General features: G+C 38.3%; 1 protein-coding gene across 1 annotated transcript in view; it reads left to right on the top strand.

Moving 5' to 3' along the window:
* The window catches only part of nr3c1 (nuclear receptor subfamily 3, group C, member 1 (glucocorticoid receptor)), a 33396-nt gene extending 20269 nt beyond the window's left edge, over positions 1–13127 (top strand). Inside the window, exons 3-9 of the mRNA XM_067457998.1 lie at positions 4093–4247; positions 6159–6275; positions 6424–6705; positions 6788–6932; positions 7473–7603; positions 7762–7919; positions 11217–13127. Coding sequence (XP_067314099.1) covers positions 4093–4247; positions 6159–6275; positions 6424–6705; positions 6788–6932; positions 7473–7603; positions 7762–7919; positions 11217–11369 — 1141 coding nt within the window. The 3' untranslated portion in view covers positions 11370–13127. The remainder of the gene's footprint in view (positions 1–4092; positions 4248–6158; positions 6276–6423; positions 6706–6787; positions 6933–7472; positions 7604–7761; positions 7920–11216) is intronic.
* The last annotated feature ends 321 nt before the right edge of the window (positions 13128–13448 follow it).

The following is a 13448-nucleotide window of genomic DNA, read 5'->3' as shown; positions in this document are numbered from 1 at the left end:
CCGCTAGGGTCCGTCTAGATTTCTAGGCTACTTTACAGGGTTAGTTCACCCAAAAAGGAAAGTTCTGTCATTAATTACTCACCATCATGCCGTTCAACACCCGTTCTGAAGTTGATACTATTGACAACTCTCAAAACAACTGATGTACAGAAGCAAGTCCTTGGCCTACATTGTTTTCTGTTTTTATAATCTTTCACTCAGATTTACTTCTGATCTGTCACTACCATTTTATTGTGACTTAAATAGTTTTCATTTTAATAGCTCTAATAGCTAAAAAAGCTCCACTTCCACCTAATAAGCCTACATTTTCTCATCATTTGGCTTTCTTTTACAAGTGGTGATACTTGACTCAGCTTTTCTCTAATGCTCACCTACTGAATAGAGCGAGCTCTTCAAAAACTTTATTTTGAGGTCCAGGCATGCATGACCTATTAGGTTTAAAAAAAATGTTTTTAAGGGCAATAAAATGCATTACGAATATTTGAGTGTACTAATATATATTGCATAAATATGTAATATCTATAAAATACTTACATGACACAAACCAAAAGATAAGATTATTGATAACAAAGCAATAAATCATGCATCTGTGCATAAACAACGTTTTGTACATGTGAGTCATAGACCCAGCAAGCCTAATATCAAATACATATCAAATGGGTCCTGTATTACAGTAATGCGGCAAGTTGTTTCATTAGTTATCGACTGTAAACAAAAGATGTTTCGCCGGTTTCGCTTTGTGCCAAACATGATCTGTCTTGTCTGAACTTGTTCGGGACATGTCTCAATCTGTATCGTCACATTACTCCATGTTTCTTCGTTTCTCCCACATGTGAATACAGTACAGCAGTCCTGACCACTGATAGTAATGCAAATATAGTAGAAATGAAATCTGTACCAACTGAGTCATAGGTATTTTCCTATGTAGTTATAGCCTATATCATTTTCTACACCGCATCTCATAATGATACTTCAGCTGTTTGTCTTTAATGTAGCAGTTGTTCAGTGAGCTATACCTCTGAGTGCTGATGTTATCTGTTATTGCATTGAAACATACGTGCTGTATAAAGAGGATATGCAACTGTGCTCTCCTCCTTTTTGGCATTGCTTCACTTGATGGATTTGCATGCAAGCCACTGTTTATTTTATTTCTACTACACTGTGAAGGCCTACTTGTATTCTGTCTTTCTCTCATGCTGAATGTGTGTGTAGGCGTTGCAATGTGGCTTCGTGTAGCCAGTGTGGAGGTGGAGCAGTGCTAAATGTTTAGGCTACGTTCAGCCGTCGCCCCCTGGTGGCCAGTCTAACATCCTTTATGTTTTGTAATCATTGCATTGGCTTCTAACTACTTCTGAAGTATTGGTTTGATCATGTTTTCTGTGATAAATAAATGAATCTGGATACCTGATGTTAGTTCTTGTCATTTCCATTGAACAAATGTTATAGTTCACCCAAAAACTTAATTTATACAATAATTTACTCACCCTCACCTCAAATCATCCTTTCAGACGAATACAATCGAATAAAATTATATTAAACAATTATATAAAACAGTCCTGGGTCTTCCAAGCTTTAGGCAGAAGTCCTTTTGAAGCATATTGATGAGTTTTTATAAGAGATATATATAGATTTAACATGCTATAGAGTAAAATATCCATCTCCAATATTCAACTTACAGAGGAAGCGTAAATGGTGCGACGATGTCAGACGAGACGCAAGCATTTTGAACAGCGAGAGGCGTTACACTTTATGAATAAGTTGAATATGGAATGCTGTCCGCTGATATTTAACTTTATAAAGATTTAAATATTTTTCTTACAAAATCCATCGATTTGCTTCAGAAGGCCTTTATTAATCCCCAGGAGCCATGTGGATTACTTTTATAATGGATTGATGCACTAGACTGAGTACACTAGCCTGATCGCCCGGCGATTTGATTTCGCCCGGCAACTCAGTCTGGAAACCTGTACATTCATTTCTACTGCTTTTGTTATACTAACAACCTATTGGCAGGTTTAACATGATGATCGATTGAAAAATGATGATTCGTTACCCATTGATCACGCCTCTTGTAGTCTGATTGGCTAAAGGACTATCCAACTGTGTACAGAGTCATTTGAATAATGCCCGTTGATCACGCCTCTTGTGCAGTAGAAAATACAGAGCAGACTCCCCAGACCAATGTTCAATCTTAAATTGAGCTTGGTCTGGTGATAGCTAGACAATGGATGCACTGTTTTTGGGCTTCAAATGTTGGGCTGCCTAGCCTGACAAGCCAGACCCACATCAAGATGTTTGGTCTGGAAACTCACCATATACAGGGCTCAATACGAGGGGCGGGATTAGGCATGTGCCGATATCAATTTTTCATGTTGCGATTAATTGATGAAGTTTTATCACGATATACGATATTATCACAATATTGAAATAAGTTGCAAAAAAAGTGTTGCCTTAGCATAACAGCTTTAAGAACTATTTTTGTAAGAACAAAAATAACTGAATGTTTAAATACAATAATGCACCAAAAATATATACAGCTCTGGAAAAATAATTAAGAGACCCCTCTTGAGAAATCAATGTTAAGTGGTCTCTTGATTTTTTTCAGAGCTGTAAAAGTACAATTTTCAAACAGATTAAAGTGCAAAAGAATTAGGCTATAAAGAACAAACAGGTAGGCTTACAAATTACAATAAGGCCTCATTATTTAATGCATTAACTAAGATTGAGCAATAGCTACATTTGGTACAGAAAGTATAATGTTTTTGGTAATGTTAGTTAAGAAATACTGATCATTGTTAGTTTTATCTTAGGTCCATTAAAAAAGTTATTTTGATTTTGATTTTAATGTTATTAAAAAGTGACTAAGAAATGAACATAGAATGATTAATTCTTTATAAGTATTTTTCATTGTCAGTTTGATGATAATGAATTAACATGTTAACTAATGAAGTCGTATCTCAAAGTTTTACTGAACAATAACAAATAATCAGAACAGTTCTAATTATTAGGGTATGTTGTAGTCCAGATTAAAACATAAAAATGTTTAAATTTGAAAATAAATAGCATATTAAGTCTTTAAGTATTAAGTATTTGGTGCTGTGATGAACAACATTGAGATTACAAAAACGAATGGCTGTTTTAAAAACTACACCCGTTTTTTGTTTTTTTGTTTGCTGGTTTCCGGGGTAACCGTTTCATTCTGCCGTTCATCAGCGCCCTCTGCTGTCACTGAGCGGCACTTCAGCAGCGCGTCTCCTTCACCGGTTCAGTCATGTGCAAACGCACGTTGGGCTTGTTTATATCTGAGCACGTGTCCCTTTGACGCACAATACAGCGGTGTTGAGCATTTATACGGTTGATGGGCAAAGTATTCTTAAGTGCATTATAAAAAAATTATAAATTGTAAATTTTAAAGTGCCCACGATAACAATATCGTGCATATTCATTATCGTGATAAATCGCATTATCGAAAATCGGCACATGTCTAGGCGGGATAAACGGTTGTCTTTCAAACTCCCTCTGTACGCAATTGGATAGCGCTACAACCAACCAGAGCACGTGAAGCGGAGCTCTTTGAAAGATTACACTTTCGCCGTATCCGGTCGGCAAAACACATCTTCCCTTTTGACTTCAGTGCCGTTCTTTGTTCTTTTCTCCCAAGTCTTCCAGAGTCGCGGTCAAAGCTGATTTGAAAGACCGCCGTCCGCCAGCTTCTGTGTTTACTAGTCTAGAAGCACGCAAACGCAACTCATGCATCATTATTTTAAGCCTCGATTTTCTGCCGCTAGGGTGCGTCTAGATTTCTAGGCTATGGGCTGCCATTATAAAGCTTAGATCAGCCAGGACATGTTTAATATAACTGATTGTATTCATCTGAATGAAATAATGCCATATACATCTAGAATGAGTTGAGAGTGAGAAAATCAGGGGGGAATTTTCATTTTTGAGTGAACTATCCCTTTAATTCATTAATATTAAAACTCTCTGAACATTATTTTTTTCTGTACATTAATACGTCTCAGTCTTTTTTTTCACATTACTTCATGTTTCTTTGTTTCTCTCACATATATTCCTGTGTTCTGTTTGTTTCAGACCTGAAGAGAGCACTGCCACACCCTCAGCTGTTGGAAAGTCTGGCGCCGGCGTGCACAAGATCTGTCTGGTGTGCTCTGATGAAGCGTCGGGCTGCCATTATGGCGTCCTCACCTGTGGAAGCTGTAAAGTCTTCTTTAAGAGAGCAGTCGAAGGTGAGGAAGTCCTGATACACCTGTATCTTTGAGTACTTCACACTGAACTAATATAACAAAAATTGAATGTGCTTGGATACAAAGTGAATGTATTATCATTTAAATGATATTAAAAGGAACTAGCTGAACTTTAAAGTGCTTTTTTAAACTTACATAATCATATGTAATATTATACTTACTAATACAGTCTTTGATATACGGATAAAGTGTACTACTTAATTTAAGGGTGGGTGTTACGAAATTAGTATATCACAATTTGAGAGTAATTTTATTTCATGATGATAATACATAAGGTTGTGATTTCAATAGTTCCGATACAGTTTCAATTTCATAACTCATACATTAAGATAAAATAAGAACAAAGAAACTAATTACAAGCATATAGGAAAACAAACTTTAATTTAAATAGACTTACCTAAGAAATACTAGAGAAGTTTTATAAAGCAATCAAATGTATAAAAAACACTGCATAGTCTTTATTGTGTAAATTAAATATACATTTATTCATATTAAAGTTATAAAAGTGATTCAGAGCAGTGAGAGATTTTCTCTCTTTTGTTGTTTGATTAGCATTAATGACTCAGACGACAGCAATGATCCAATATACTGATCCATGCGTGTTTTCTTTCTGCTGAGCACCCTCAGTGGATACTGTAATAATATCATATTGACAAAACACTCCGGTGCGTATTTGTGCTCTGGAGAACATCAAATGTTTCTATTTACTACGTGTTTTTGCAGCGGTGATCAATGTAGCCAATCACAGACGTAGTAGTGGATCTCTTCAGTGCAGTGACCAATCAGGGGCGTGTAATTTAGTCAGAATCCACTCACCGGTTAAAATACCAGAGTTTATGTTAAGCTCTGCACTCTCGCAAATCCTCTCATTAACAAAGTGTAGACACGATGTAAAGAAGAGAGTCATCGCAGTGTAGACAACTTTATTGATTATAAGAACTTCATGAGATTGTGAACTAAGATGAGTGACAGCTTTTTAGTGATCGTAAAGGGAGCAGTATTTGCACACTTTCTAGGCTAGATATAGTCCATTCCGAATTTTAATAAATGTTGACACAACAGTAATTGATATGATTGGCCATCATCAAACAGCTAATAATTGTTACACAAACCATGTTCCCGTTCGCCAGTCATACAGCTCACCTTCTAAAAATCAGCATCCTTAAAAAATTATGATTGTGATGAAAAGAGAACAGGGTTGTTAAAACCCCCACCCCTAGCGAAATATGCTACAAGCATTAATGGTCAACTAAAATATACTTTATTCTCATTTATATTGAAATTTGCATGTCATGTATTTAACGGTACAATAGGAAATTCTCTACCGAAAGGTATTTGTTGTGTGGTTGAAAGTCTCCTCATAAGCAGTCTATTTTTAAATATAATTGATATATTTTTTTATATATATAAAATTTTTTTTGAAAAGTACTTTTAAGATTTTAAGTATACTACATCTAAACACATGTCAATTTCACAAGGGTTGAAGGATGGTGATTATAACAAATCAGTGGTGGTAACAAAATTATGATATTCTTTGCCTCTACCTGATTAGGCAGAGTTCGAGACCACGTCCTTCCAGCATGATCTGACTTCTCGCTGCATGTCTATTTCAAATGACTCGCATATGAGTCATTCGTCTGTCAAAACGCCTTTTATTCTGTGGGTGTTGAAATGTGTATCTGCTTGACACAGGAAATGCATTCGGATGATATGCAGACAAATAATGGGAATAGGATTTCTGTACCAGTTGCACTTCTGTTAATTAGCAGCAGAAATCTTCATTGCGTGCATTCGTTCATTTAGGTAGCAAATTCATGCATCGGGTTTCTTTGACAGCTCCTGTGCATGATGAAGGATGTCCTGTCTAATTCACACTACACTTGATTCTCATAGGTCAACACAATTACCTGTGTGCTGGAAGGAACGATTGCATCATTGACAAGATCCGGCGGAAGAACTGCCCTGCTTGTCGTTTCCGCAAATGCCTCATGGCAGGCATGAACCTAGAGGGTAACACGAAATGTTGCATTTATTACATAATTATACCAGTCTGTTCCCAAATGTCAGTTGAGATTTATAACAAATGTAAAATTCAATCAAGGGATATGCATAAAGTTTGAGAACTGACTATTATAAACTTTCCTCATTCACTGCTCAGCCCGTAAAACCAAGGGCAAGGTTAAGGGCAAGGTAATCCAGCAGCCGACGATTCCAGAGCGCAATCTTCCTCCACTGCCTGAGGCCCGGGCTCTGGTCCCCAAACCCATGTCTCAGCTGGTGCCCACCATGCTGTCCCTACTAAAGGCCATCGAGCCGGACACCATCTATGCCGGATACGACAGCACCATACCGGACACGTCCACACGCCTCATGACCACTCTGAACAGGCTCGGTGGCCGGCAAGTCGTCTCTGCGGTCAAATGGGCCAAAGCTCTGCCAGGTAGAACTTGCGATGTCTTCAGAAAGCTCTGTGGAAGATCAAGCGCAGAACACACTAAAGACCTCTATTTTGCTTCTTTTAGGCTTCCGGAACCTTCACCTGGATGATCAGATGACCCTCCTGCAATGTTCCTGGCTGTTCCTCATGTCTTTTGGACTAGGTTGGAGATCATACCAACAGTGTAATGGAAACATGCTGTGTTTCGCACCAGACCTAGTGATCAATGAGTATGTATCTCATTTAACAGTCCATGTGCTTTAACAACCCTTTTGGAAGAAAAGAAACAGCCTATGCTAGTTTGAGTGGTCAGATGCTGGTCCTAAGAAACTAGCTCCAGGACCAGCTTAAACCAGCTCATGACCAACTGAAGACCAGCTCAAACCAGCTGCCATGCTTCAAAATATACCTAACCAGCTGGTTTGAGCTGGACAGGTGATGGTCCTAAGAAACTAGCTTCAGGATAAGCTTAAACCAGCTTAGGACCAACTGAAGACCAGCTCAAACCAGCTACAATGCTTCAAAATATACCTAACCAGCATGTGCTGGTTTGGGCTGTTCAGGTGATGGTCCTAAGAAACTAACTCGAGGACCAGCTTAAACCAGCTCATGACCATATAAGGACCCGCACAAACCAGCTGCAATGCTTCAAAATATACCTAACCAGCATATGCTGTTTTTTCAACAGGGAAAAATAGAAACATATTTTTACTTTAGCAGTTGAACTGCCCTTATGTGCCCAAATAAGAGTTATTTGTGTCTGTCCACAGAGAGAGGATGAAGTTGCCCTACATGAATGATCAATGTGAACAGATGCTGAAGATCTCCAATGAGTTTGTGAGACTGCAAGTGTCCAATGAGGAGTACCTGTGCATGAAAGTCCTTCTGCTCCTGAGCACAGGTGAGCTACTTTCGAAGCCATTGATGCTTAAACCTTATATATGGTTTTGTCTTCCCTGAAAAAGCAGAATTATTCATGTGGTGTCAAATGAGCTTAACAACGCAACATCATTTTACAGGGAACCATAAGAACCACTTTATGTGTTTGTGTTTTCTCAGTACCGAAGGATGGTTTAAAGAGCCAGTCGGTCTTCGATGAGCTACGAATGTCTTACATTAAAGAATTGGGCAAGGCCATTGTGAAACGAGAGGAGAACTCCAGCCAGAACTGGCAGCGATTCTATCAGCTCACAAAGCTACTGGACTCCATGCACGATGTAATGTAGTTCATCCTAAATAATGTACATAGAAAACAATGGCTCTGCTCCAAACCCTAGTGAGCTGCCTTGGCTGTCTCCTGTCTACATAGGTGGCATCATCCTAACTGAGAACACTGTGTGCTATACTAATACCGCTCGGGAACTCAGTTCAGCAATTCTTCCCAGTAGAGCATTGCATTGTTGCTTTGCTAATGATGCAATACTCTCTAATAGGGATGAAAATACATGGCACACATATATTGGATAAAATATATTAAATCCTTTGAATAGTACTAAATGATCAGCTTTATATTATAGTAAAATAATTTAAAGCAGCACTTCGGGGTCCCCCTACAGTTTGGAAAAAATAATGTCCTCAACTACTGTCGTAAGCTCTGTAATCCTACAACAGGAGATGCCATCGCGCGTGCATTTGTTGACATGACAACCCTGATAGCCCTGAACTAGTGATGCGCGGGTCGTCTCATAACCCGCGGACCCCGTATGTCTATTTAATGGTCGCGGGTGTGGGGCGGGTTGTAAAAATATATACAGTGGTGCGGTGCGGGCCAAATAACTTCATAAAAGTGGCGCCGCGGGTTGGTGCAGCACTAACAGTTAACCTGAACACTGCAAGAGTTCACATGCAGGTATTCTTCTGGCGGCGCGTGTGAAATGTCTTCATCCCAGGTAACGTTAAAGTCAGTGGCATGTTTCAGCATGTCATATGAATATAATTTCATGGGTTTTATTTTTTTCAAACGCCAAATAATCACAAAGCCAGTGTCATTATAGTAGTCTATTGGTTACCGTTTTACAGAATCTATATGATACTTCAGTTCAATGTTTGAGTGGTAGGTAATCACCGTAACAAGCATGACAGATCTAATTTGTCTCTGCTGCTTCGGACATGACTATATTATCCGACGAACAAAGTTGGGCTCGCACGTACAAATTTAAGGAACTGTGGGTGTTGGTGGAAGTGACGTATATGCCGTAAAGCAGTCGAATTTTGTAGTTCTTTTTGTTCTCGGTTTACTACCCGAAACCCGAAGTTTAAAAGTACGATTAAAAACGATACAGACCCCATCAGGCTATGGCAGACGTGTCATTCAACCTATTGTAAGTCGATTTATCATCACAAGAGAAGAGAAAAGAGAAGGTTGAAAAGTTACCTAGTGCTGATTTAATTGATAATTCAGCATTGAATGAAATACATATTGTAAGCTATCGTGGATGGATTCTTAGTGTTTTTCGCTGACATTTTTTGCAATGCCTTTTGGGATTCCCTTCACTGCAAAGTATATATGCAATACTACCTTAGAGGAATCATATAAGGCAGTACAGGGCTCCAGACTGCACAACAGTTGAGAGAGTGCAAACTGAATTTTAAATCCAGTTGCACATGTGCGACCATTACATTTGGGCGTGTTTATTCAATAGATAACTCCAATGACATGCTCTCTAGAATGCTATATTTGCTGTTGGACACGCATGAGATCTATTTAACCTAAATTTTCAGTTGGGGATCACTGCTTTTTGGAACAGCTTTCACATCAGGAATGTGTCTATGATGCAGCCAACTGAGGCAACTCACTAGGTTTTGAAACAGAGCAAATGTATATTGTTGATCTTTTCTTGCATAAATTATGATTTTAGTTTAAAAACAACATGAAATCATAATTAGTCATATTTTTTGATGTCACTTTTATTGTGATGTAAGATTTTTGGATTCAAATATCCAAAAACCACAAGAACAATGTTATATATTTTGTTGACTTGCAATATTCCAAATGTTTCCAAGAATATTGAAATCCAGAGACATCAGCATTTTTAACCAAGACACGGACCGTGTCTGTGCGCCGCCCATCAATGACATCAAACCCGCGTTACCTTTGACTTATGGTTTTAATTTGTAGAAAGCATGGCCCCTTTAATATATTATGTTTTATTAGACAGGCGAGCAACTGTTTGGATACATTCATTGACAGAAAACGAATCCTTGTTATACTCAACACAGTTCGGCCCTATCATACACCCGACGCAGTTATCATGTTCACGTCCTGCTCCACGTTGTTTAAATAGCCAATGCTCTCTGAAATCTGTTCGCCCATGGGCGTGCAGGTCTGAAAACAAGGTGTTCAGGCGCATTATTTGCGCATTGCTACCTGGTCTAAATAGTGCAGTATTTTTTGTGTCCTTTAAAGTGTGCCAAAGCAGGTTCACAATGCCTATACACTCTGCTTATTACAGACAGGGACGCACCACAGCAGTACACAGACATTTTTATATATTGAAAATAAAAGGATTCCTCTCTGGAGAAGAGCTCAGTCTTTACGATCACAAATTCTGCCGTGTAAATAGCGAATGGTGTAAGTGCAACTGGCTTTTAAAGGGATTGAGAGATGAGACTGATTGGTTTATTGCACATCACTCCCAAAACACACCCATGACTATTTAAGAGTCTAGGGACAACCCTTTTAGACCATGTGCCTGTCGTGCCGACCTTTTATTCCGTCGTTTAACTAGCAAAAGTTGATTCAGATCCGCTTTTTATTTTATTTTAATTCAAATATTCATTTTCACCTTCGAAATTCGTTTTTTAAAAACTATTCGAATATATATAATATATAAATATTCGTTGACAGCCCTAGCTCCACCCTACTTCATACTACAGTAACGTTAATAATTCTTAAATACATTAGCTCACCCACGAATATGATTTCTCAAGTCCCGTTGGATTCTTTTACACCAGCTGTAGAGGCAAAGACGACGACTCTCATGATTCCACAAAATCAAGGCATCATCAAGCTACGCCTTTGTTTTGAATAAGTGACCTCTAGCGGCAAAAATTATATATTGTCCCTTTAAAGGAACACTCCACCACTTTTAGAAATAGGGCTTATTCAACTTCTTTCCTACATTTAGATATGTGGGCAAATGCATTCCCACACATATCTAAAAGGTCTAACATATCCACAGGTGTTTTTTTTATCACTTTTACTCGGGACATGCTAGCTGGCAGCATAGGATTCCATTCATTATGCTAAGCTAACCTAGCGGCGACCCTGCCAAACTAAAACAATGCATGCACTGAGACAAAAATGCATTTGCCCACATAATCTAAATGTAGGAAAGAAGTTGAATAAGCCCTATTTCTGAAAACGGTGGAGTGTTCCTTTAACCAATACTATCATACCCTAACATGATTCAGCGTCTTACACTAATAACTTAATAAAAATGGAAATAGAAGTAGAGTGCATTACAAATGCTGTTTACAACGTTTGAATCTCTAACTCCTCTGTATCTCTTCAGATGGTGGGTGGACTCCTGAACTTCTGTTTCTACACGTTTGTGAATAAATCCCTCAGTGTGGAGTTTCCCGAAATGCTTGCGGAGATCATCAGCAATCAGTTACCAAAAATCAAAGCTGGGAGTGTCAAGCCGCTGCTCTTTCACCAGAAGTGAATCTCCTCCCAGCAGCAGGACACAATGCCTTAAACATCCACCCCGTCCCCTCACTCCCACTCCATCCGAGACAGAGCAGAGTGAGAGCGCTGAGGCGCGGCGAGGGCGAGGGGTGGGACGGTATGCAACCCAGCACTGAACTCCACGATTGACCAGAATAGAGTGGAGTCGGGAAAGAGACGGGTAATTAGACGTTATAAAAAGCTAACAAATGGCTGAACTGTTGAAATGACATAACCGTGAATCTCATGGATAAGGTTATCCCACACGTGTCGTCTCAGGTGTTTGACTCCCAGCATCAACTATAAGAAAGGGGAAATCTAATTGTCTAAAGGTCACTTACTATGTAGAGTATCACACGTCTTTTATTTTTGGTGCAGATGTAGCACCACAGCACTTACAGTCCAGGATGTGCAGATTATATAGTCTCTTTTACGTCTTCAATGATCATACTTTTTAACAGTTTCAAATAATCATTTCAAATAATATGTACAGAGATAACGGCTTCAGCTTGGTTTGAAAAAATGAAATGCATTTTGTATAACAACATATCTTCACTGTTTTAAAACAAGTCATGTCGTTAACAGATTTACATATATACAGAAAAAGGGAAAATATGTGCCTTTTTTTTTAGCTCGTTTCCTTAGCTCGTCCACACCAGACATCTGGCACCCATTGTGTTAGGACTTCTTCATAGCTGATTGTACTTTTATACCCACTTGCACTTGTAATTTTATTAACAGCTGTTTTTTTTTTGGTTTTTTTGGCAGCTTTGTAATCAGTGTGAAATTCAAAAAAAGTGATCCTTATAGAAGTAGACATGGATTGATAAGACGTCTAACGATTCTTTTTTACACTGATCGGTCAGTCGAGAAATGCAAACCGAGCACTTTCGCTCCTTGTAAACGGGCTGGTTTAGGTTTGCTCTGCAGAAAAGTGTATTCATGTCAAAGAAAGCCATTTATTATTAAGTTGACCTGTTGATTCATATAGGAATTATGCAATGTGAAACATGAGTTTTGTTTTTTATGTGTGTGTTGTAATTCTTCCTTTATCGTCGCTGGCTTACATGGTAATGCCACAGTATACAACCAAAACAAAGGATGCAGATTCCAGTACCTATAACTTTCTGAATTCATACAGACAGATATTTTTGAATTGCCAGATACAGTACAATCATGCTCAGCTACACCAAACATCAACTCAGGCCCATTTCATTTATATTTGCAGCACTTCTCTAGTTCTCTATGGCGGCGTATGTTTTTTAACCCTTTTTTTAAAATCAGGTCTAGACTAATCCATTAAACTAACCTTGGCTGTCTGATCGTTCAGTCAGTCGAACTGTGGTGCAGGAGCGGGGTTAACTCTGGGAATTTCTACTCGCCTGTATTGTTGCAAACTGTTATTTCTGTGCCAAACATATAGTGCTTTCAATTTCTACAATCTAAAACTGTGCTCATCTTAACAGTTGTCAAAGGTATATGTATTCAAGAAAGGGAAAAGATAAGAATATTTGAAATTTCTTGTTTAATACGTGAATAAAATTCAGATGATATCTCCAGCTCCAAACTGCTTAGCATTGCATTATGTGGTACAGATTTAGCCATCGGCACTTGTTTTCCAATTCTAATCGATATCGGAGCAGCACTTTTCACTTTGCTCTTCTGTTCCTACAGATATATATATGATACAAATAAACAGATGTATTTACATGAACTTTTGCAACATGTCTAATAAAATGGTCTCTTAGATCCTGTAGCATCAGGAGTGGCCTGTCGTGTTGTCAGAATTTAAAAGCAAGGTGGGTGACCTTATGAAAAAGAGGTAAACTAAAAATAAGAGTGTACTTTCAGTCTGCTTTTTATACTGACAGAAAAGTATACTGGGCCCATACTTGTACTCAAATCTTTTGATCGAGGTATATTTGAAACTATAATTAGGTATTCTAAGTATACTTGCCGTTTTCTCTTTTTATTAAGCAACCTATTAAATACTTTTTTCAACTAGATTACATAATGTCTATAAAATATTGATTTATAAAGAAAACAGATGTGTTCCTAAGTCTTAGTATCTGAATTT

The sequence above is a fragment of the Pseudorasbora parva genome, chromosome 11 (assembly GCF_024679245.1).
Source record: "Pseudorasbora parva isolate DD20220531a chromosome 11, ASM2467924v1, whole genome shotgun sequence".
Lineage (NCBI taxonomy): Eukaryota > Metazoa > Chordata > Actinopteri > Cypriniformes > Gobionidae > Pseudorasbora > Pseudorasbora parva.
This window is presented reverse-complemented; position numbering and strand designations above follow the sequence as displayed.